Source organism: Panthera tigris, chromosome A2 (assembly GCF_018350195.1).
Source record: "Panthera tigris isolate Pti1 chromosome A2, P.tigris_Pti1_mat1.1, whole genome shotgun sequence".
NCBI classification, from domain to species: Eukaryota; Metazoa; Chordata; class Mammalia; order Carnivora; family Felidae; genus Panthera; species Panthera tigris.
In genome coordinates this window covers 144,033,933-144,056,513 of record NC_056661.1, presented here as the reverse complement: position 1 = coordinate 144,056,513, position 22,581 = coordinate 144,033,933, and the positions used below count along the sequence as shown (strand labels likewise).

General features: G+C 47.9%; 1 protein-coding gene across 2 annotated transcripts; it reads right to left on the bottom strand.

Moving 5' to 3' along the window:
* Window positions 1-2,692: 2,692 nt before the first annotated feature.
* TSPAN33 (tetraspanin 33) lies at window positions 2,693-22,466 on the bottom strand. Of its 2 annotated transcripts, none has more exons than XM_042971938.1 (8): window positions 22,132-22,466; window positions 8,599-8,656; window positions 7,820-7,947; window positions 7,411-7,485; window positions 6,265-6,360; window positions 4,581-4,709; window positions 4,017-4,178; window positions 2,693-3,806 (listed from the first exon to the last, which is right to left on the bottom strand). In XM_042971938.1, the coding sequence occupies exons 1-8, from the start codon at window positions 22,231-22,233 to the stop codon at window positions 3,705-3,707; spliced, it is 852 nt and encodes a 283-aa protein (XP_042827872.1). In that variant the 5' UTR covers window positions 22,234-22,466; the 3' UTR covers window positions 2,693-3,704. The 2 variants fall into 2 exon arrangements, with proteins under 2 accessions (XP_042827872.1, XP_042827882.1); XM_042971948.1 differs by having other exon boundaries at window positions 7,820-7,944.
* Window positions 22,467-22,581: the final 115 nt, after the last annotated feature.

Genomic DNA, 22,581 nt, shown 5'->3' with positions numbered 1-22,581 from the left:
AGGACCTACATATTAAACTGTGTCATAAATATGTGTCTGTCATACCGTAAGCACTCAATAAGTGTTAGGTAATTTCTCGAATGAAGGCCAGACAACACCCACCTCAAGCTTTTGCCAGTAACTAACAATAGCTCATTCCTACCTTTCCCCCACCTTAAATCATACATGAGAGTGGAAAGAGGGTATAGTAGGCTGAATAATGGTCACCCCAAAATATCCATGTCTTAATTCCTGGAACCTGTGTGTTTATTATCTTACAGGGTAAAGGTGACCTTCCAGATGTGGTTAAATTAAGACTCTTAAAATTGGAAGATTATTCTAGATAACATGGGTGGGCTCAGTATAATCACAAGAGTCCTATACGAGGGACATAGAGTCAGAGAAAAAGTAGATGTGACCACAGAAGAAGAGATTGATGTATTCTGAAGATGGAAACAGGGGCCAAGCAAACAAGTAGTCTCTAGAAGTTGGAAAATGGATCCTCTAGAGCCCTCAGATGGAACTCAGCTCTGATCACACCTTGATTTTAGCCTGGTGAGACCCATTTCAGAGTTCTGACTTCCAGAACTATAAGATAACAAATTTGTGTTGTTTTAAATTTGTAGCAATTTGTTACAGCAGCAATAGGAAACTAATTCAGAGGGAATCAGAATTTCATTGAACATTCTACAAAATTTGCACTCTTGGACTCAAGTCCTTGCTTAAATTTCAGGGTTTGAGGCCCATAAAACCTAGCAGTACCTTTCTTGCCAGGTTGACCCCAGCCAGATTTTCACCATCCTTCAGGCGGTTCCCTCCACATCTGCCCATCTGGCCTGAATTTTGCTGCCGTAAAAATTTTCTTCCATTCACCCACCTTTGAGGCCTAGATTTGATAGCTATTCTAAGATACTGGTGTTAACCCCACCCCTTGTTTGAGACTAAAGTTATTAGAAACAGAAATTCAGGGAGCAAATTAAATTAAAACATGAACTAACAACGAGAACACTTTTTTAAAACGGGGGCATTTTCCCTCCCAGCATCGGGCCAAAGAGAAAGAAAGCTAGAGAGACTGAGAACCAGAGACACTGAGAAATGAATCTAGCTAAGAACACTGAGCTGCACTATAAGCTTCTAAACTTTTGCTAACGGCCCTTTAAGACCTAGGACTTGGGGGCACCTGGATGGCTCAGTCCGTTAAGCATCAGACTTCCGTTCAGGTCATGATCTGGCAGTCCCTGAGTTTCATCTTTGGGCTCTGTGCTGACAGCTCAGAGTCTAGAGCTTGCTTCAGATTCTGTCTCCATCTCTCTCTGCCCCTCCCTCGCTCCTGCTCGGTCTCTCCTCTCTCTCAAAAATAAATAAACATATTAAAAAATTAAAAAAAAAAAAAAAAGACCTGGGACTTGGGCAGAAAGCAGAGACCTAAGTAAAAGTGTAGCTTGTAGTTTAAGAAGTCTGGGTTGGAATCCTGGGTCTGCGGACCACCGTTCTGTTCTCTTATTCCAAGAGTTCCCCAAACGAGCCCCTTGCCAGGTGAGTTCCTCAAAGCCAGTGAACCAGGAAAGTGCGTCACCCCAACTCCTAACCCAAAAGGTCCCCGTCACCAAAAGAAATATAAAATGCTTTATAAAATCTACCTTCGACACAGAGAAAGCGCGCCTTTTAACTCTTCTCTCAGAATAAAAGGCCCTTACTTTTAATTTTTTATTTGTGATGATTTTTTCTTTCCGTTGTGTTACTAGCTGGTGCTAAACATTGGCTGGGGCCCCAGGCGGCTGCTGGAAAGACGCCCTCCCAGGCGCAGAAGGCTCGTTTAGAAGAAACTGGGGGCGGGGAGAGAACTCGAGACTGTCTCTCCAGCGCTGTAGGGACTCTTTCGAGTCTTTCCCCGGCCCCCGCTGTGCCAAAGCTCCCAGTCTGAGACCCCCGACAGCAGAGGGCGGCGAGGACCTTTTGGGGAACACTAACCGGATAGCTGGGCCACGCAACCCCCAACAGCTCCCTAGTTACCCGGCTCCCACCTCCTCCAGGGCAGGGGGCGGAGGCGCCTGCTTCGGCCGCCGCGGGGGCGGGGACCACCCACAGCGCCGCGCGGCCCCGCCCCAGCCCCGCCCCCGGCGCGCCCGCCTGGCCTCCCAGCTTGCTGCCGTCGCACGCTCCTCCCCGCGCGAGGAAGCCAGCAGCTCGCTCCGCTCGAAATTTCGAAATTTTTTTTGAGTCCTCCCTAAAAACTAAGGTGGGCCGCAGTACGGACTCCTTCAGGTAAAGATGGAGTAGGCGGCTGGAGAGCCCAGACTGGGGATGAAGAGATGCCCTTCCTCCTCGTTCCCCTCCCCGCTGTAACAGAGAATACTAGATTCTGATTTCCAGCTGTACTCTTACCTACCCCCATCCTAAAAGTTTTGGGCAGCAAATCTGAATTCACTTTAGTTTGGGAAAAAATTAACATCAGGTTTTGAGATAAAACTACCCTGTTCCCAGATCAGTATTGGGAATCTTTCGACCTAATTTAGACTAGAGAGGGCGGGGTTGTGGGAGGGGACTAGTGCGTCTGGCTGCGGGAGAGATGGAGCGAAGGATGGGGCCCACAAGGTGCTGTGTTTAGGGGAGTCTCCAGTCCCCACCTGGAAGGAGGGCCCACCCACTGGGCCCTTCTACCCGCCCCCCCGCCCCCTTCTAGTTGCCAGAATGGAAAATTCATGGAGTCAAGTTTAGCCCAGGTCAACAAACTTTTATTGCCACTTCTGGCTCCCCCTGCCCCAGCAAGGTCCCTGCTTTTCACACTGTAGAAATACTGAGCCATGGTGTAGGGGAATGGCGGGGCGGGGGAAGGGTGGGGGGTGGGGAGGGATTACCTAGCCTCCCTCTGCCCTGCCAAAGTTAAAGAAACCCCACTTGCTGGAGAGGGAGGGCCAGATGAGAGGAATTCAAGGGCACAAATGGCTCAGTCCCACCTCTGCTGGCTGCAGACTATAAAGACCATGGTTCCAAACCTTTTAAAAAGGGTGGAGTGGGGGAGACAGATGAATTTGGCTGCTGTTGTCCCCCTTGCCCCTGCTGCCATGTTTCCATGGAAATGAGGGAGGGGCAGGATGTAGCTCGCTCTCACTACCTGGGAGGATGGCAGGGCAGCATTTGGTAAACATATCGCCTTCCACTCCTACCCAACACACACGACCGTCCCCAGCCGACCCCAAGCTCACTGCCTGTTCCATTCCCTTCTGGAGCTGGTATCATGCTAACTGGACTCCAGGTAGGGCTGCTAGTGCCCACTCTCCAGCCAGGTCTTGCTGTCAACAGATGGAATCAGAAAACATCCAGCAGGCTCAGTAGCAGCCCTAGTAGAGCGGTAGGTTGTAGTGCCTCCGTGTAAAGCAGCACCTAGTACCCCCGAGACTCTGTGCAACTGCTGTTTCCCAAACATCTCCGCCCAGACAAACCTCAAAAAAAACCCCATAAACCCAAATGTGTAAGGTTAAAAAGAATACAAAATAACTCTAACAATGGTGAGGGCTAGGATGGGGAAAGGAGGAGGGTCATCCTTCCTAGACTTGAGCCACCTATGCACCCTGCCTTCTGCCCAGCTGGAGTTGGCTTCTCCCCACTGGACTGCTGCTGGGGGACTGGAGTCCAAGTCTCCATTTGGTGATGAGAGCTATACCCACTGCTGTCGGTCGATGAGGCTCGCCTGTTGCCAGTGTGAGGAGGTGCAGGATGGATTCTCAGTACCATGGGTCGGCCCGGTGCTGCTGATTGTAGAGCTGTAGCTTGATCTGATCTTTGATCTGATTCACAAGGATCTGAGACAGCAGGATTCCTACCAGCTGGGAGAGGCGAGATGGATTGGGCCCTCAGCAATGGGTGATGTCTTTGTTTTCCCTGACTCAGTCTTCCCAGTGTGGTCAGCACCATCCGATCCCCTGCTCCTTAGCAATAGCTGTGCCTGACACCCTAGCTGATCCCCAGGGGCCCTCCCCAAAACAAAGGAGTCTTTGCAGAATTATACGACCCACAAGGCTTACAGGGTAAGTTACCTGGGGGATGGCCAGGCCCAGTGCTACACCACCAAGAAGGAAGAGGTTGCTGTGTATCCAGTTGACCAATTTGTCGATACAGCCATTGGTATAGATGACTTTACTAGCTTCCAAGTAGTCAAGGGCCTGCATACCTTGGCCACACATGGTGTTGATCACTGCCTGGGGAAAGAGTTGAAAAGCTAAATGGGACTCCTATTTTCAAACTTTCTCTTTTGGGCCCTAGCTGATGGGCTTCCCACCCTTCTTAAACTCCTAAATTGTTAGGGAATACATGTGGAGGATCCTAGCTTGGAAGTTGCTAAACGCAAGCTTCCTTTCCTCTGGGAGGTCTGAGTTCAGTTCTCCTTGCTTTAGAGACCTGCACCTTCTGAATCCCCATGTGGACTGTGGGAATGAAAAGTTAACAGAGCCATTAGATTGGGGTGAAGAAAAACATCTGACAGCTGTCCTACAAAACCGACCGGTTAAGCTACTGAATGGGGATTCCCAACCACGGCTACCCTAATTGGAAAGTAACTGAGATTGCTGCCCAGGAGGAGATGAGGTGGGATGTAGGCTCACCTGGTTGGGGGTAGGCAAGCAACAGGAGTAAGGCACAGAGCAGCGCTCACGGCTGGGGTTGTCTTCTGAACAGTTGAAGTACATGTTCTGCGACCAGTCCTTATAGGAATTCCCTCCACAGCAACTGAACTGTAACAAAGCCCACCACAGAGGTTAAGAATCACCCGCTCCTCACACTGAGATGACCAGGGGAATTCTCACAGCAGCCAAAAGTCTGTGGCCAGCTTCCAGTTGTAAGTTCAGGTTGTGTTTAAACACAACCTTAAACCTTGAGTTCACATTTCTCAGTGGCCTTCACCTTTATATATCTTGTTATAACAACCAAAGTTATATATTTTGTTTTTTATACATCCAATTATGAGCTCCTTGAAGGCAGGTTCTGATTTTGCGGTCCTGCATAATATAGAGGCTGGCAAAAGGAGGTGTTCAAAAACACTGGCTGAAATACTTAAAGGATTGGTGTTGAAAATATCTGTCTTAATACAGAGGAAACAGAAGAGAATCTTCAATATTGTGGGCCCCTAATTACTCCATAAAAGTAAGGAGGATCCAAGTCAAGTTGCACCAAGGGAAGAGGAACTCAGTACTGGTCTCAAAAGCACTTTTATTTAAAATTCAACTTTAGGGGTGCCCGGGTGGCTCAGTCGGTTAAGCATCCGACTTCAGCTCAGGTCATGATCTTGTAGTTCGTGGGTTTGAGCCCCACACCGGGCTCTGTGCTGACAGCTCAGAGCCTGGAGCCTCCTTTGGATTCTGTGTCTCCCTCTCTCCCTGTTCCTCCCCCACTCATGTTCTCTCTCTCTCAAGAATAAGTAAACATTAAACATTTTTTTAATAAAATAAAATTCAACTTCTGATTCATAGCAGCATCACTTCCATTTAGAAGTGACCCAAGTGTGCATTGCAAGATGAATGAATTAACAAAATGTGGTCTGTACATACAATGGAATATTATTCAGCCTTAAAAAAGAAGGAAATTTTGGCATATCCTACAACATGGATGAATCTTGAAGAACTGCTAAGTGACTAAACCAGTCACGGAAGGACAAATACTATATGATTCCACTCATATGAGGTCCCTAGAGTAGCCAAATCATAGAAAGTAGATAGTTGTTGTTAGGAGCTGGGGGAAGGGGAAGTGGGGAGTTAGTGTTTAACGGGGAGTGTTTCTCTGGGGAAGATGAAAAAGTTCTGGAGATGGATGGTGGTGATGGTTGTAAACAATGTGAAATGTACTTAGTGCCACAGTTTCATATACTTAAAAAGGTTAAAATGGTAAATTTTTATGTTGTGTATATTTTATCATGATTTTAAAATTTTAACTTTTAAATAGGTAATATGTAAAAATCTGCCCATTTCCTTATTCCCCTAAAAGTAACCACTTAGAATTGTTCCTACATATCCTTCCAGATTCCTTTCGTAAATATGAATACATATTTTTTCCTCCCTCTTTTTTATACAAATGGCAGATTACTATATACACTACTGTTCTGTTCTCTTAAAAGTACTTTTAAAGTACTCTACTGTGCATGGTTTTTTGCCAAACCTCCTTCCAGAATCCATTACCTGACAGGTAATGAAGAAGCCCACAGACCTGAAGGGTGAGGTGCCTCTTGGGATGGCATTAATTTTTGCCTACAGCCTCTCAGACCACAGCTGACCTCCCCCCACTCTTAGCCCATACCTTCTTCTGGCCAAAATCAATGAGGTTCTGTAGGTCCAAGTCATCTCGGTAGTGCACAATGGCATTATTGATGATCTCACTCACTTTCCCTCGTGCCTGCCAGAGACATGAGTAGGGGTTCAGAACACAGGACTAACCCCTAACCTGCTCCTCCCTTCAGGAATAACCATAGACAGTAGCCATCCTTCTTCATTGAAGTCAACCTTGAAATTGGAACCAAGTCCTAGGCCGATGGCCAGTTCCAAAAAGCCTATCCATCCCTGGGCCCTCAGGTACCAGTAGGCAAGAGAAATGCAGGACCTGCTGTTGCCACTTCTCAAGGCCACATTTCAAGATAATCCAAGATTTATCTATCTGGGAACACTATTAACCACAAAATACTTGTTGATGCAAAGCAGAGAATCCAATATATAGATTTTAGTGGAAAAGGGCTTACAAAGCTGAGACACTGACCTCTAGTGGACATAAGGAAACTGCATCTCTTTAGACTCCAAACAGATCTGTATCATTTTAGGATTTTACTAAGCCAGAAGGACTAGGACATTCTTCAGAATGAACTCAGTGACTCCCCATTTCATAGTTTACACCATTCCTTCTTCCTTCTTGCTCCACTATTTTTCTCAAAGTTTCTATAGTTCAATACGACTCCTGGCAGTCATTTGCCCTTTGAGAAATGAATTCTGGTTCTTAATTAAAAGGACGATCACTAAACAGACCACTTCCAGATATGGTGAACACTGCTCAAAATCTTGTTTAGTTTCCCCCTTCTTTCGTTCTGTGTATCCCAGTAAGCAACTTTCAGAAGAAATAAAAGTTTCTTCGTATTGTCTACGGTCCACTTGATAATTATATTTTACCCAATAATTTGCCATTAAAGTTTGTAGATTGCTTTAACTTTGTGTTCATAGAGTTTATTTTCCTGTTGGCCTCTGTAACTGTCAGAGGGAAAACACCTTACAATCTGGAAATCCTCTCTAAATATGGTGACTTTAAAGGCCATTTGTTCATCCCTAAGGAGAATCTTTCCAAGGCTGATGCTTCTCAGGGGAAGGAGTGCTGGTTAATTAATCAGGCTAAGCATGGGCAGGAACCATCTCTTCCTCCCTCCGGTTCACACCTAAGAAGCCCCTGGGGCCCCAGTGCTACCTTGTCTGAGAAGACGAAGCCCAGGATCCCTGCAGCCAGCTGTAGCAGGAACACGATGGTGAGGCAGAGTGAGAACTGTAGGGAGTGGGCAGGGAAAGAAGACAGTCAATTACCATGCTTGGGTGTAGCCCCTCCCAGGGCCATGGGGAGTACTGGGTACTGGGGGCTACAGGCACTTCTCCCAGATGTCCCGCACATAAGGCCGCCGCTGCCTCTCACATGCTGTCTTGAGGGTGGCCACCCTGTGCTGACTCATCTGGGCTGAGCTCTACAGCGGGGAGTGGACAGCACAGGCCTTGGAGGGTAGGTGGGACAGATGAAACTGAAATGGTAGTAGGAACGGCATCAGGAGGCTGGGAGGCATATGGAGGGGGCCAGGGTCTTTCTGGTGGGGTCCCTGACCACTCACCGTCTGCAGGAGGCAGATGTTCTCACGGAGGGATCCAATGCAGCCACAGAAGGTGAGTAGGAACATGAGAACGCCCACCACGATCAGCAGGATGGCAGGGTCCACTGCCAGGCAAGCCAAGGCTGCTTCTGGGGGAGAGGCTGTCTCAGTCTGAGCCTGGTGCTGTCTGAGAGTGATACCCCGGGACGAGGTGGGGGATGCCCTCCAAAACTGTTCCCCTCTGGTGGGGGAATCTCTAGTATGGTTGGATGAAAGTATGGGGAGGCAGTACTCTCCTCCGATGGGGAGAATAAAAAGGGCCGAGAAAGATTTGTGGCATTTAATTTGAGGAACTAACAAATAACAAAGTAAGAGCTTTTGTTCCCAGGCTTAAGAGAGGACGAACCACTTGCGCTCCAGAAATGAATTAGAATGGCATTAGGCTCCCAGTTTTGCAGATTCCGTTTCCTGGAGACTTTGTGCAGTAGAACTGGAATGGAGGTTGAGTTACTCCAGGACAGAGTGAGGGAGGGGGTAAGGCCTCTGATTACTCTCTGCTCCCAGAGGCCTACCTACTTTCCGAGACACTTCTTAAGCCTACAATGTAAGCATATCCTGGAAGATTCGTGGGAGTTCAGGGAAATCCAGGTGAACTGGCCTGGGTGGCCTAATGCCTCGCGGTAGGGTGCTCAAATCAGGGTAGAGGGCGGCTGAGGAAAGCATGTTAGAGGGCCAGGGAGGCAGAGGAGGAAGGGGCTTGGCAAGAGTCATAGGGAGATAGAGGGGGACCTATAGCTCACCTGCATGCTTCATCAGCCGAGCGTAGACTCCCACAGCCACCATCACCATGGAAATCACCTGTGGACACAGGAATGAGGCAGACTCTGAGATTTTGGAAACCAGGGGGCCCTGAGTGCTGGAAGTAACCTTAAGAGAAGCAGGAAGATGACTTTCCCAGGACCCAGAGATGACCATCTCTGTCCTCCCAAGAGATACAGTTGATGGCATCTGTTTTGCCTTCAAGAAAAGCTTTGACCAAGATGATCTCAATTGATTCTCACAACACAGTTATCTTGTGAGGCGGCTGTTCTCCTCATTTTACAGATGAGGAAATCAAGGCAATACAAGGTTACGGACCGTAGCTAAGAATTGGGCTTTGGAACCAGTCAAACCTGGGCCTATGCTAGACAAATCTCTGAACCTCAGTTTCTATATCTGAAGACGAGAATTTAAACAACTACATCTAAAAAAATAAAAACCACTGTGAAATTAGGTAAGATAATGTATGGAAAGCATTTAACACAGTGCCTGACAATAAATATTATCTGTCATTACTAATAGTTAACTTTTCCAGGGTGACGCAGAAACTCTGAAATTTTGAATTTGAATCCAACTACCTCAAAGGGCAGGTTTTAAAGCTGAAGCAGGCCTGAGTCGACGAACACTCCCAAGTGTCTAAATCTCTTGGAGGTCAAAATGGTGTCCAATGCAAGAATGCAAGCACATAGCAATGGAAAGAATGCATCCATGAACACAGGTGTGTAAAATGCAAACCGGCTTGGCAAGGGAGCCTTTATCTTTATAAACCTGGATTCCAGTGTGGAGCACAATAAGAGTTTAAATGCTTCAAACTTCCTGGCTTCTCCCTGAGAGATCAAACCCATCAGAGACTACCAACAATCCCCAAAGGGGCCTTTTCTGCCCTCCACTCCCACCGCAGGCCTCCAGGAGTGCCGGGCAGCCCAATGTGCACATCTCTCGGCCACTCTTTCTTTGTGCCCAGTCCCCAGGCTGGTGCTAAGCAGCAGCTGGCTGTCACCATGGCAATTGCTGGGGCCACGCTCTGGCTAGAGGGAGTTCTCAGCAGCAGGGACTTGACCAACTCAGTGGGGAAGGAGATGGCTGGCTAGACTCCACTGTCCTACAAGACAGAGACCAGCTGGAAAAAGCCATCTGGGGGCTTCGGTGAGAGAAGGGAATAGGGCCCCTATAGAGGTAATAGGGTCAAAGTAGTTACTCGGCAGAAAGATATTTTTCCTCAGTGGCCTCTGCTTTCTGGTGCGTTTAGCAGTAAATGGAAACCCTTATCTAAAACCAGATCTTTCAGGACTCTTCCCTGGCTATACACACAGCCTTGCCCCCAATCATTTGACACTGCTTCTGACTCAGGACTAGGTGTGTTATCTACTGGCCCTCATGCTCTTTGTCCGGGAGAGAGGGAGCTGCTTGCAGAGCTGTGAGTGGGGCTGGAGGTGCCAGCCGGCTTGCTGTCCCCCAGGACAACCAGGCTGAGGGAGCAAGGGGGAGTGGGTGGGAGGCAAGGCAACCACACAACAGAGATCTCAGTCATCCCCCAGCCTGTAGGCACAGCCCTTTGCCAGAGTGATTGAGCAGCCCGGCCTGCCCTTTAAAACTCCCCATAGCCACTTAACGGTTCTGAATATCCCTTTACTGAATCATTTAAAGATATGAACCTGCTCTTTATTTCTGTTGTTCCCAGACTCCTCACTGTTTTACACATGTTAAACTTTTGCTAGGATGCTAAAACAACAAAGTAAAGAGATGCCACGCATCACGGTAACTTAATTCCCTGTGTGGGCCTGTAATTACAGCAGTTGTTCTGTCTCTATCTGTGGTGGGTAGCACAGAATAGTGTTCCCCCAAAAGATGTCCTGTCCTAATTCCTAGAATCTGTAAATATGTCTGGAAATGGAAAGTAATTACCCTATTGGGCCTTAGAAGAGGGAGGCAGAAAGGTCAGAGTCCGAGAAGGAGATAGGTATGACAATGGAAGCAGAGATTGGAGGGGTGTGGTGCCATGAGCCAAAGAAGATGGGCGGCCTTTAAAAGCTGAAGAAGGCAGGAAATAGATTCTCCTCTAGAGCCGCCAGAAGGACCATCCCTGGTGATACCTTCATTTTACCCAGTGAGACCCATTTTGGAATTCTGACCTCTAGAATGTAAGAAAATTGTGTTGTATTAAGCTATGAAGTTTGTGGTAATTAGTTATAGCTGCATTAGGAAACTAACACACTATCCAAATTCAAGTCATCAGCTGCTATGTACAAGGTACTCTGAGGACTGCAAAAATGAGTGAGACGTAGTCTTGCCCTTAAGGAGACTGCACGCTATGTGGGAGAGGGGCAAGAGCATCTACAGCCTATGCTTCCCCAACTTGAGTGTCGTTAGAATGGGAGGAAGAGCAGGGAGGGAAGAACTGAAAACTGCTGATGCCTTAGCTGCACCCAAACCACATATTGTAATCCAGGCAACAGTATTTCTTTTTTTTTTCTTTTTTTTTTTTTTTTTAGTGTTTATTTATTTACTTTTGAGTGGGGGTGGGGGAGGAGAGTGCACGAGCAGGGGAGGGACAGAGAGAGGGAGAGAGAGAATCCCGAGCAGGCTTCTCGCTGTCAGTGCAGAGCCCGATGCAGGGCTGGATCCTATGAACCGTGAGATCATGACCTGTGCCAACATCGGGAGCCAGACGCTGAACTGGCTGAGTCACCCAGGTGCCCTGAGGCAACAGTAGTTCTGAATGTGTTCCAGGTGATTCCAATGTGCAGCCAAGTTTGAGAACCACAAGCCTAAAGCACACTCAGCCAGGGATCTAGAGCAGCAGGTACGGGTTACATTAAAATCAAGATGAAGACTTTAATATTATCGTTAATATTTAATATGATCACTAATGATACTGCTTTCCTGGGGCTCACTAGCTAACTAAGAATTGGTATTTCTATCACTGATCTCCCTCTTCATCCCCGAGTCACAGCTTGCTTGCCCTTTCACACTCCTATTCCTGCCCACATCTCCCACCCTGAATTCCTCAAAGCTACTGCCCTCCCAAAGTTAATGCTGCTGCTGTTAATAGCATAGCATTTTAGAGCTGAATAGAACCTTAGAAATGAGCTCAGCCACTCACCTTTTTATAGATGAGGCCCAAAGAGCAAAGTGATACTTGGCCAAGTGCACATGGGTGCAGAGGAAACATCTGGACTAAACCCAGTTTCCAATCTCAGTCTGGTACTCTTTCCACTCTATCAGGCTTTGCCACAAAATCCTTAGAACACCCCACAATACCACCAATGACCTCCTTTCACGATGAGGATAGAGATAAAGATACTTCTTAGAATGGCTTTTCATATTCTGGCTAGAATGAAGCCTCACTGGAAATTTTTAAAAGCTAGACACAGTTTTTAAAATAGCTGAGTCTAGCAAAAGGCATGTTCCTGAAGAGTTGTCAATCAAATTATATAAAATACCTTGCGCGCACCAATACCTGTATCCTTATATAAGGTGAGTAATCACCTTATAATGAAAATAACCAACCCCTGGGCTCCTTGGGAAAATGGCTGAATCTCCTACTGGAGCAGGAGATATAGAAGATATGCCTGGAGTATCTTGCAGTGCCAGAAAGTAAGGAAATGCTAAGACACAAACAAAAAGAGCCTCCCTCACACTGAGGTGGGTATGCCAAAGGGATATCAAAATAAGGAAGAATGAAATGATTACCCCAAACATAAAATAAGTATCTATGAGTCCATACTGATAGAAAGGACTTAAATTAAAAAAAAAAAAAAAAAAAGGACTGAAATAAATAAACGAGGGAGAAAAGAAAATCTCCCATGCAGAAGAATTGCAAATGATTTGTGTCGACAGTGTACTCTCAAGGAGGTAGAGCACAACTCCCCACTCCTAAGTGTGGATGCTCATAGTGACTTCCTTGCAAAGAGCACAGTACGGAAGAGGGAGGGGAAAGAGGGTGGAGACGTCTGACAGACACTACCTCAGCCAGGGGAGTAAGATCAACATCAACAGAGGTAAATCACAGGTATACGATGTGATATGATGAAAATGACACTCCGGGGCGCCTGGGTGGCTCAGTCGGAGAAGGGTCTTACTCTCGATTTCGGCTCAGGTCACGATCCCAGGGTCGTGAGATGGAGCCCTTCGTTGGGCTCTGCACTGAGCATGGAGCCTGCTTAAGATTCTCTCTCTCTCCCTCTGCCCCTCCCTCCCCCTTTCTAAAATTTAAAAAAAAAAATTTTTTTTTTGTTTAAAATTTTTTTTGATGTTTATTTATGTTTGAGAGAGAAAGAGAGACAGAGTGCAAGCAGGGGAGGGGCAGAGAGAGAGGGAGACACTGAATCCGAAGCAGGCTCCAGGCTCTGAGCTGTCAGCACAGAGTCTGCTGTGGGGCCTGAACCCACAAACCGTGGGTCAGATCATGACCTGAGCCGAAGTCGGACGCTTAACCGACTGAGCCGCCCAGGCGCCCCAACCCACATTTTTTTTTAAATATCAGACTTTCTTAAATTAGGATTCATATGCATGCAATGTCACAAACTTTAATCAAGGGGATTTCTAAAAAAAAACACAACAAAACCGAAACCAAATAATCAGGGGGATTTTCTCCTCACACCAAAGTGTAAGGCAATGTTAAAACTGTTCAGATGTCAGAGCCCCAGGAAGCTACAATGCTCTGTTGGCATACCCTATACAATTTGGACGTATTAAATTCTTCTCGTCAACTTTAATATGCTATCGCTGCTCTCTAATTTACAGCTCATATTTCCCTTTCCCCAATTCTCCCAATAATGTCCTTTATAACCTTTTTTTTTCTTTTTTCCTGATCCAGGATCCCATCAAGGATCATGCATTTAAGATCAAGTCTCCTTTGGCCTCCTTTGCAGCTTGGCTTCTTTTTTCTTTGTTTTTGGTCTTTCAAGATACTGACTTTGAAAAAAAAAATGTGGTAAAATACGTACACCACAAAATTAACCGTGTTACAGTCCAGTGGTCTTGAGTACATTCACATTGCCGTGCAACCATCACGGCTATCATGGTCCAGGACTTTTTCATCACCCCAGATAGAAATCTCTTACCCATTAAACACGTACCGCCAGAAAGTAAGGAAATGCTAAATAACAAACAAAAAAACCTCCCTCACACTGATGTGGGTATGCAAAGGGACATCATCCCCTCCACTCCTCCAGCCCCTGGCAACCACAAATCTGCTTTCTATCTCTAAGGTTTTGCCTATTCTGCACATTTCCCGTAAATGGAATCATACAGTGTATGGCTCTTTGTGTTTGGTCTCGTTCACCGAGCATAATGTTTTCAAGGTTCATCCCTGCTTTGGCGAGCGCTTCATTATTTTTATGGCCTAATAACATTCCATTATATGGATATAACAAAATGTGTTTATCCATTCATCCCTTGATGGACATTTGAATTGTTCCCACCTTTTGGCTACCGTAAATAGCGTTGCTGTGAATGCCGGTGGACAACTTTTTGTTTGAATACCGATTTTCAATTCTCTTGGATATATATCCAGGGATGGAATTGCTGGGTCACACGGTAATTCTATGTTTAATGTTTTGAGGAGTTACCAGACTCTTCCATAGTGGCTTCAACATTTCACATTCCCCCCCGACAATGTGCAAGGGTTCCAGTTTCTCCACATCCTTGCCAACACTTGTTCTGACATTTTTTTTTTTGACACTGGCATTTTTTTTTTCTATGCCCAACGTGGGGCTTGAACTCACGACCCCGAGATCAAGAGTCACATGCTCTATTGACAGAGCCAGCCAGGTGTCCCAACACTGGCATTTTTTTTAGAAGTCTAGGCCAGTTGTTTTGCAGAACACCCCTCAATTTGGATTTATCTGATTGTTTCCTCACAATTAGATTCAGATGACACATTTTAAAAAGTGGTTATTAATTTTTGAGAGAAAGAGAGAGATTGGGGGTGGGGCAGAGAGAGAGAGAGACAGACAGACAGACAGACAGAGGATCCAAAGTAGGCTCTGCACTGACAGCAAAGAGCCCAATGCAGGGCTTGAACTCAAGAACCAAGAGACCATAACCCGAGCCGAAGTCAGATGCTTAAACTGAGCCACCCAGGCACCCCTCAGATGACACATTTTTGACAGAAATACCACACAGATAGTTTTGTGTCCTTCTCAGTGTGTCATGTGAGGAAGCACAACATAAATTTCTATCCTAGAATTAAGGAAAAATTTACTAAGTGATGACAAGGCTGTTAGGCATATGTCTCTACATCTCATAAAACAATAATACAGGCACTACTCTAGTTTCCTAGTTTTCCATAATATTTGGTGCTACTTGTCCTCTTCCCTTTGCCTTCTGCTAGCGTTTGCTGGCAGATAAGCAGCCACAGATGCTAATGTTCATGGGAGAAAATAGAAAATGGAGAAAATTCTCTGCCTTGTTTGACTTCTTTTCTTGCAAATTGCAAAAAGACATTCATGATTTGAGGGTTTTAAGAAAAACCCTTATTCTAGCCCCAGGATACTACTTCAGAACCATCAGTGATAAGAGAGGAAAAGTTACAGGGCCCCAAGATGAAACTCTAAACAAGAGTTCTTCTGGATCTAGTGCCCAAATGCCAACAATTACAGGCATGGACTTCCACTGGATTGTACCTTAAGACCAAGGTGGTAGGACGAGCCCTTATAAGTGGACCTAGGAAAGGTCCTTGGAGACAACAGTGGGGTCTCTGTTCCCATGACAGATATAAAACAGCTCTATAAAATATAAAATACAAAGACATCATTAATTAACACTTCTCTCTGGCTAACAGTAGAAATGTGAGCAAAGGTGGTGGGAATGCAAGCTGGTGCAGCCACTGTGGAAAACGGTATGGAGGTTCCTCAAAAAACTAAAAATAGAACTACCCTACGACCCAGCAATTACACTACTAGGTATTTATCCAAGGGATACAGGTATGCTGTTTTGAAGGGGCACACTCCCCCCCCATGTTAATAGCAGCACTATCAACAATAGCCAAAGTATGGAAAGAGCCCAAATGTCCATCGATGGATGAATGGATAAAGAAGATGTGGTATATACATATACAATGGAGTATTACTCGGCAATCAAAAAGAAGGAAATCTTGCCATTTGCAACTACGTGAGTGGAACTGGAGGGTATTATGCTAAGTGAAATTAGTCAGTCAGAGAAAGACAAAAATCCTATGACTTCACTTATATGAGGGCTTTTAGAGACAAAACAGATGAGCATAAGGGAAGGGAAGCAAAAATAACATAAAAAGGAGAGGGACAAAACATAAGAGACTCTTAAATACGGAGAACAAACAGAGGGTTGCTGGAGGGGTTGTGGGAGGGGGGATGGGCTAAATGGGTAAAGGGGCACTAAGGAATCTACTCCTGAAATCACTGTTGCACCATATGCTAACTAACTTGGATGTAAATTAAAAAATAAATAAATTATTTTAAAAAAAGAAAGAAAGAAATGTGAGCAAAGGGGGTGTGAGGCAGAAGGAAGTCAGGCCCAAGGTTAGCTAGCCTTCACCTAGACTCAATCCTTATCTATCTGCCTTTTGCCAGAAGGAGCACTCATCCCAGCTCTCCAAGGCCATCCCTAACAGGTGACCTCCAGGAGCTATTTCTAGCAACAGTAATAGCTGTCTTTTGTCAAGCGCTAAGGGTCAGGCACTGGGCTAAATAAACACTTTATACATGCTATTTCATTGAATTCTGACCACAGTCCCAAGAGGGTGTTAGCATCTCTATTTTACAGAACTGATGTTGGGAGAATTCAAGAAACTCTCCCTGACTCACTCAACAAGTGAGCCGCTGAAGTGGGACAGGAACCTGTCTTTCTGTCTCCTGAGCCTTGTGACCTCAGCCCCCTGGCTGCCTTCCTCTCTCCACCTCAGAGGCTCACAGCAACACCAGGGCATGTGCATTCACCTGGGGGCATCACGAGAGGTGGGAAGAAGCTGCCTGCAATTCTCTTGGGGGAGCAGCTGGTAATCTCCAAACTGGGCAGAGCTCAAGGGGAAGTAAGATAGCACTGGGAGGTGATGATGCCAGCAGGGCCCAGAGGGAAGTCCCTGGAACAGCACCCTGAAAGGAGAAGATGGCATCACCACACAGGGCCCACCAGCCCCCGAGACAAAGCCCTGGGCCTTCTTTGTCTCCACATTGTAAAGTCCAGTCTGTGCAAAGTGGGTGCATCTGTCTCAAAGTCCTCTCTTCTTCCTTGGAATCTCTTCTCCTCTTCTGTTGAAGGGGGTGGGGGGGTGGGGGAGGACACACATTCTTTGCGTGGGAATCAAAAATCCTTCCCCTATCCAGAGGGACACTGGGAGAGAGGGGTCTGCACCTTCAGTTTCAAAGTCCTCTCTGTCCTTATTTTCAGATAAGCCGGCTAGACCTAAAGCAGGGCCCCCTCTCTCACTGCCCAGGGTCTGCACACACTTCTGGGGCCATCCCAGTACCATTTGTTCCTGGGTTTCTGAGGTGTAGACTAGCTCTGTGAGACTGGCTCTTGGCTTTCTCCCTCTGGATTGGATGGAATTGTCCTCCTGGAGTGGGGGAGTCCACAGAGCTCTTTCCTTTCCAACGTCTGGGGCCAACCCTTTAATTTTTTTTACGTTTATTTATTTATTTTGAGAGAGAGAATGAGAGGGCAAGTGGGGAAGGGGCAGAGGGGGAGACAGAGAGAGAGAGAGAGAGAGAGAGAGAGAGACTCCTAAGCAGGCTCCATGCTCAGCATGGAGCCCGACTTCACTTGGGGCTTGATCCCATGACTGTGAGATCATGCCCTGAGCCGATATCTAGAGAGTTGGACGCTCAACCTACTGAGCCATCCGGGCGGCTCTGGAGCCAACCCCTTAGCTTCTCCTTAGGCCGTGGCTGGTTTTGGTTTCCCAAGGTTATAAACAAGGGAGAGAAGTCCACAAGGACTCACAGTAATGTAAACACTTGAACTATCGCCCTGGAGTTCCCAGCCTGACACAGAATCTGCTATCAAGACTCTAAGAGGTGCTACATGTTTTCTTTTATTCTTTTTAAAGGCTGCTTGAAGTTTATGATTTCCTACTTGGTACAAGGCAAACAGAGCTGTTGAGATAAGAAGGCATGTGTGTGACTTGACAGCATAGGATATCCTTCTTGTCTTCCTTTTCAGTGGTTTTTTTTTTTTTTTTTTTTGTAATGTGACTATTTCATTTATTAAGCCTGCCTAGTCTACAGGGAAAGGAGGAGAGTTGGGGGAGGGGGATGGGCTCCGCTTCCTAAGGTATTCAGGTGTGAGTATGCGGGTATGTGAGTGTGTGTGTGTGTGTGTGTGTGTGTGTGTGTTGGGGGTTATGTTGGGGGTGGTAAAAAGGTCTCTGCCATTCAGGAGGGATTTTTCCAGGTTTGATGCCTGGTCATTTCCTCAAGGCTTCTGAGCCAGGTTACAACAGATGGTGCTGCAGGTGACATGGGACATTCTGAGTGCACTGAGGACTCCAAGCCAGTGGTCCTGGAGGGGGGTGTGAATTTCTTAAAGAAGACACCTCACCTGGGGCGCCTGGGGGCTCAGTCGGTTAAGTGTCCAACTTTGGCTCAGGTCATGATCTCATGGTTCATGAGCTCGAGCCCCAGGTCAGGCTCTGTGCTGACGGCTCAGAGCCAGGAGCTTGCTTCGGATCCTGTGTCTCCTTCTCTCTCTGCCCCTCCTCCACTTGTGCTCTGACTCTCTCTGTCTCTCAAAAATAAATAAATGTAAAAAAAAAATTTTTTTTAAGACGATACCTCACCAGAGGCCTGGATCAGTCTAGGAATGACCTGGATGGGGGTCCACCTGTGCTGCAGTGGAAGTGGAAACATCTGGGTGCCGTAGATAGTAATTACGTATGGCCCTGAGGGACATGCTGGGGGCGGATGGCTGACCTGCCTTGAAGGAGGGTGCTAGGCCACGGGACCCAGTGCAGAAGGGAACGAACACAGCTGGATCCCCTCTTCCCAACCAAGAATGCTCAAGGACTTTAGGTTGTGCTGCATCTCGAAAGACTAGTGTTCATAAGAGAGGAAGGAAGGGCATCTTGCCTTCACCCTATAGGGGCTGCTCCCTCAGCTGCCATTCAACAAACATTCAGTAAGTACCCACTCTGCCAAACTCTGCTGGGCACTGAGAAGCAAGAAGTGAATAAGGCAGTCTACCCTCAGGGGCCCGAAGTCTAGAAGAGGAGACATAAATAAACACCTAACTGCAGCACAGGTAAGGGATGTGGCAATCAAGGTATATATACGGTGTATGTATATAAGCCCTGAGGCATAGCCACCAAGGAAGCATGGGCTGAGACACAGGGACTGGAAGTCTCAGTTCTGCCTGACTCAAAAGCCACCCCAACTGCTGCCCTGGGTGGGACAAAGACCAGTAAGGAAGGAGGTGACTGCTATGGGCAGCACTGATAATGTTCCTGCCAATGTATGCCCAAGGCTGATAAAGCATGTACTATGGCACTGGTCTTCTCTCTGCACAGAGCTGTCCAACACAGGGAGGGGAGGAAAGTCGGCCTCTTCTTAACTGAAAGATTGTAATACAACTTTTGGAATCGTGGGGCAACTACTCCAGGTCATGGGATCCCAACAGTCAGTAACCCAGCAGCACGATTCTGGGGAGAAAACCAGAACTCCTAGGTAAAAGGGGAAGTGAGATCTGAAACACGAACAGGAGGAATTGGTCCTGCTCCCAAAGAAGCCAGCAGCTTTCTGAGTCAGACTAAATGACCCAAGTGTCAGGGTTCCAGAGCAGCAGCAGAGATAGCCAGTGCTGCCACCACCACTGAGTGTGAGCCCAGACGACACTGGCTACCTTCCCATTGTGTTCCAGCACAGACACAAACAGCACCCATTCGCGGCTCCCCCAGCAGCTGGCCAGAACAGGCACTCTGCCTGGAAAAGGGAAGGGCCCACCCACAGTCCCATCCATGGGTGTCTCCTGGGCAGAAGAGGGGAATTTGATTAGGATGGTGAAAGCCAACAAAAAAGAAAGCACTGTAACCAGTCCTTGAGGAGTGGTGGGAAGAAAGATGACCCCTGAGCTGGGGAAGCAGCCTTCATCTCCAACTGCACTTGTGTGGAATGTAGCTCTGAGGCTCTGGGCCTGGGGGGAAAGTGACACTCAGTAGCACCCAAAAAGTACTGTCCTCTGAGAAGGTCAATGTCCCAGGGACACCGGGACACGGAGAGATGCATCCTTAGATCCAGCCCCAGGTCCTGAGGAAAGAAAACAGTCCCTAAAGTGATGTATTCATCTTTAAATAGTTCACAGAGGCAGAAAAATTTTCTCCTTTAGAGGAGAAAGATTAAGGACAGAGAGACAGATATATTGGCTTAGGGTCACACAGTAAGTTGATGCCAGACAGAAACTGGGCCTCTTGTCCTTCATTGTGCTATTTCTAGAGCCTCTGACTTTTTATGAGTCTAAAGTAGGGCCAAGAAGGGGCTCTTCTCTAATTTGGGGTGGTGCCAACTTGGTTAGCAAGGTCCTCTGACCTTGAATGAATCATTTTTACCAAGGCAAATGGGTCCATGGAGCCAAACTCTCTCCCTGGCTGCAACCTCTCAAAGTCATTTGTCTGGTAAAAGGAGGGGTGGGGCAGGGTGGGGAAGTCCAAGAAAATGACCATGAATGCAAGTGTAACAGATGCACCCAGCTGTTGTCGCTGGGGAACCCAGATAAGGGTGAGGTGCCACAGGCTCCAAAAAAGAAGCAGAGTCTTGGCTGATAAAGAAAGTCAGAAGGTGGATCTGAGGTCCCTGGGATCCTAGTGCTGGCTCTGAGGATGGCATGTCACTGGGCTGGAACATTCTGCGAGCAGGTAGGAGGGTTCACTGGGACTTGCCCTTAAGTAGGGAGTTTCCCTTAGAACATCCCCCAGCCCGGGCAGAGTAGTGGTGATTTTTTTTTTTCTTCTGTTCTTCCCTAACCTCCAGCTGAGGCAGAGAACCTAGACCATGGGAAGTTGGGCTAACTGCTGACTTCAGTAGCAGCCATCTGGGCCAAGGACTTCCCCTAGAGGCACAGTAGTTCAATAGAAAAACCACAAGATCAAACTTACTAACCAGCTGTTGGACCTTGTTGGATGAAAATAATTAATATCTCTGTGCTTTAGTTTTCTCATATATAAAATGTGGGTGCTGGACAAGATGTCTTCCAGATTGTTCTTTTTTTTTTTTTTTCCCAGTGCTAAAACTGAGAATTTGTTAGGGACTCAAACTTCATTTTGAGTGAAATGGTACAATGGCTGAGCTCTTATCACCACCCTCTGGGATTTCTCTCATTTGTCCCAACAGGCTAGCACTTATGCACTTTGTGTCTGTTCTTCAAACCACGGCCCCTGTGAACCTTTCTGGCAACTGGCTTAGATGCTGGGTCTGCTCCCGCTCCTAGGAAACATATTTTAAACTCATGCTTTCTCCCGCCTGCACGTCTGAACTTTAGGTCTCAGGTGGAAATGGGCAGGGATAATGGGCACCTAGAGCAGCAGCTCTGGCTTGGCTGGAGCTGGAACAGATATGGGGGTTGGGGGAGGGACCTCTCTATGTTCCCAAACCCAGAGGAGCTCAGGGACTCCATAGATGTGAAACAGGATTGAGCTAGCATTTCATGAGCTGGTCCAGCTAGATTCTTAGCTCCAGCAGAGTACTTCTGCTATCTCTGATTATACTGGGTTCAATTTTGGGGAGGAGGGAACTAGGGCCTACAGAAGTGAACATATTGCCCAGGTTAAATCAACAGTCAACTGCAGGCTGGAGATGGGAATCTCGGTAGCCCCCGTCCAAGAGTTTTTTCACTTTTCCACCCTCATCAGAAGATTCTGAAAGGACTGCTGGCCTTCCAGCCCAACACAGGGTCGGTCCAACGTAGAGAAGATGAAGACTGTCGGGCTCCAGGGGATGGAGTTTGATCCTGAGAAAGGTGGGGCAAAGTTTGGGACAGTGCTGGGAAAGACATCCACATCTGGAGGCCATTCCTGCCCCTTCTCAGCCTTTGTGGGGAGGGGGGCACCAGAGGCCTCCAAAAGGAAAAGGTGAAGAAGCCCTGTAACCCATCCTCTCTGAGGTTAGGGGGAGGAACGGTCCGGGTTCCCCCGGCTTTCTCTTTTTTCTTTGCTGCTGGGCCTCCCAGCCCCCAGGCCTGGAAGTCCCCAATCATGAATGTACCAGTGGGTCTGCTTTGGGCCAACAGGAAAACCCGCGTCTCGCTCGCAAACCCATTTTCTGGCCTGCCACAGATGCCCAGAGGATACCCCTAAGTCTTTACTGAATCTCTTGCATTACCCTCCCTCCCCCCACCTCCCCACCCAACGCCCCCTCGCCCCCTCGCCCCCTCCAGACGCGGCGCCACCGTGGTGACCCTCCCCAGGATGAATTACCCCAAAGTGTCATCAGCCCAGAAAACTAAGCAGACATCCCGGGACGCCCCCTCCTCAGAACGTGGGCGACCCACTCCACGCTCGAGGGGTGCCCTGCAGCCCAGGTGCCCCCCCCAAGACCCCCAAGACTCACCCAGAAGAGCATGTTGAAGAAGAAGAGCAGGTATTTCACCAGCGGGCTGACGAAGGTGAACTCCTCCCCATAGGCGGCCGGCGCCCCGGGTCTCCGGGCCATGGTCCCGCCGCCGTCCCCCCGGGGGCCTATCTCCCCGCGGCGGCCGGCCCACCTGCGCGCCCTGCGCCCGGGGGCATGAGCCGCGCCTCCGCGGGAGCCCGAGAGGCGGGGGAGCTGCGCCGCGGTGGGAAGTGCCCGAGCCGTGCGTCTGGTAGGAGCGCGGGCAGGGAAACTGCGCCGCCACCGGAGCCGCCGGGAGTCGCTGGAGCCGCGGCGCGCAGCGTGAGCGGCGGAGACTCCGCGGCGGCGGGTGGACCAGCCTGGTCCGCCCGGCTCCCAGGAAACCGGGCCCGCCCCTGGTTGCTCATTGGCGCGGCTGCCGAAGCCTGACTTCTCATTGGTCGGTCG

Excerpts from the sequence above, each read along its gene's own strand:
- TSPAN33 (XM_042971938.1), bottom strand. The coding sequence starts at position 22,233 with ATGGCCCGGAGACCCGGGGCGCCGGCCGCCTATGGGGAGGAGTTCACC. Across the intron at positions 4,179-4,580 it reads GCTTGCCTACCCCCAACCAG|GCAGTGATCAACACCATGTG; the intron begins GTGAGCCTACAT and ends CTCTTTCCCCAG. Across the intron at positions 3,807-4,016 it reads TGGGCCTGGCCATCCCCCAG|CTGGTAGGAATCCTGCTGTC; the intron begins GTAACTTACCCT and ends CGCCTCTCCCAG.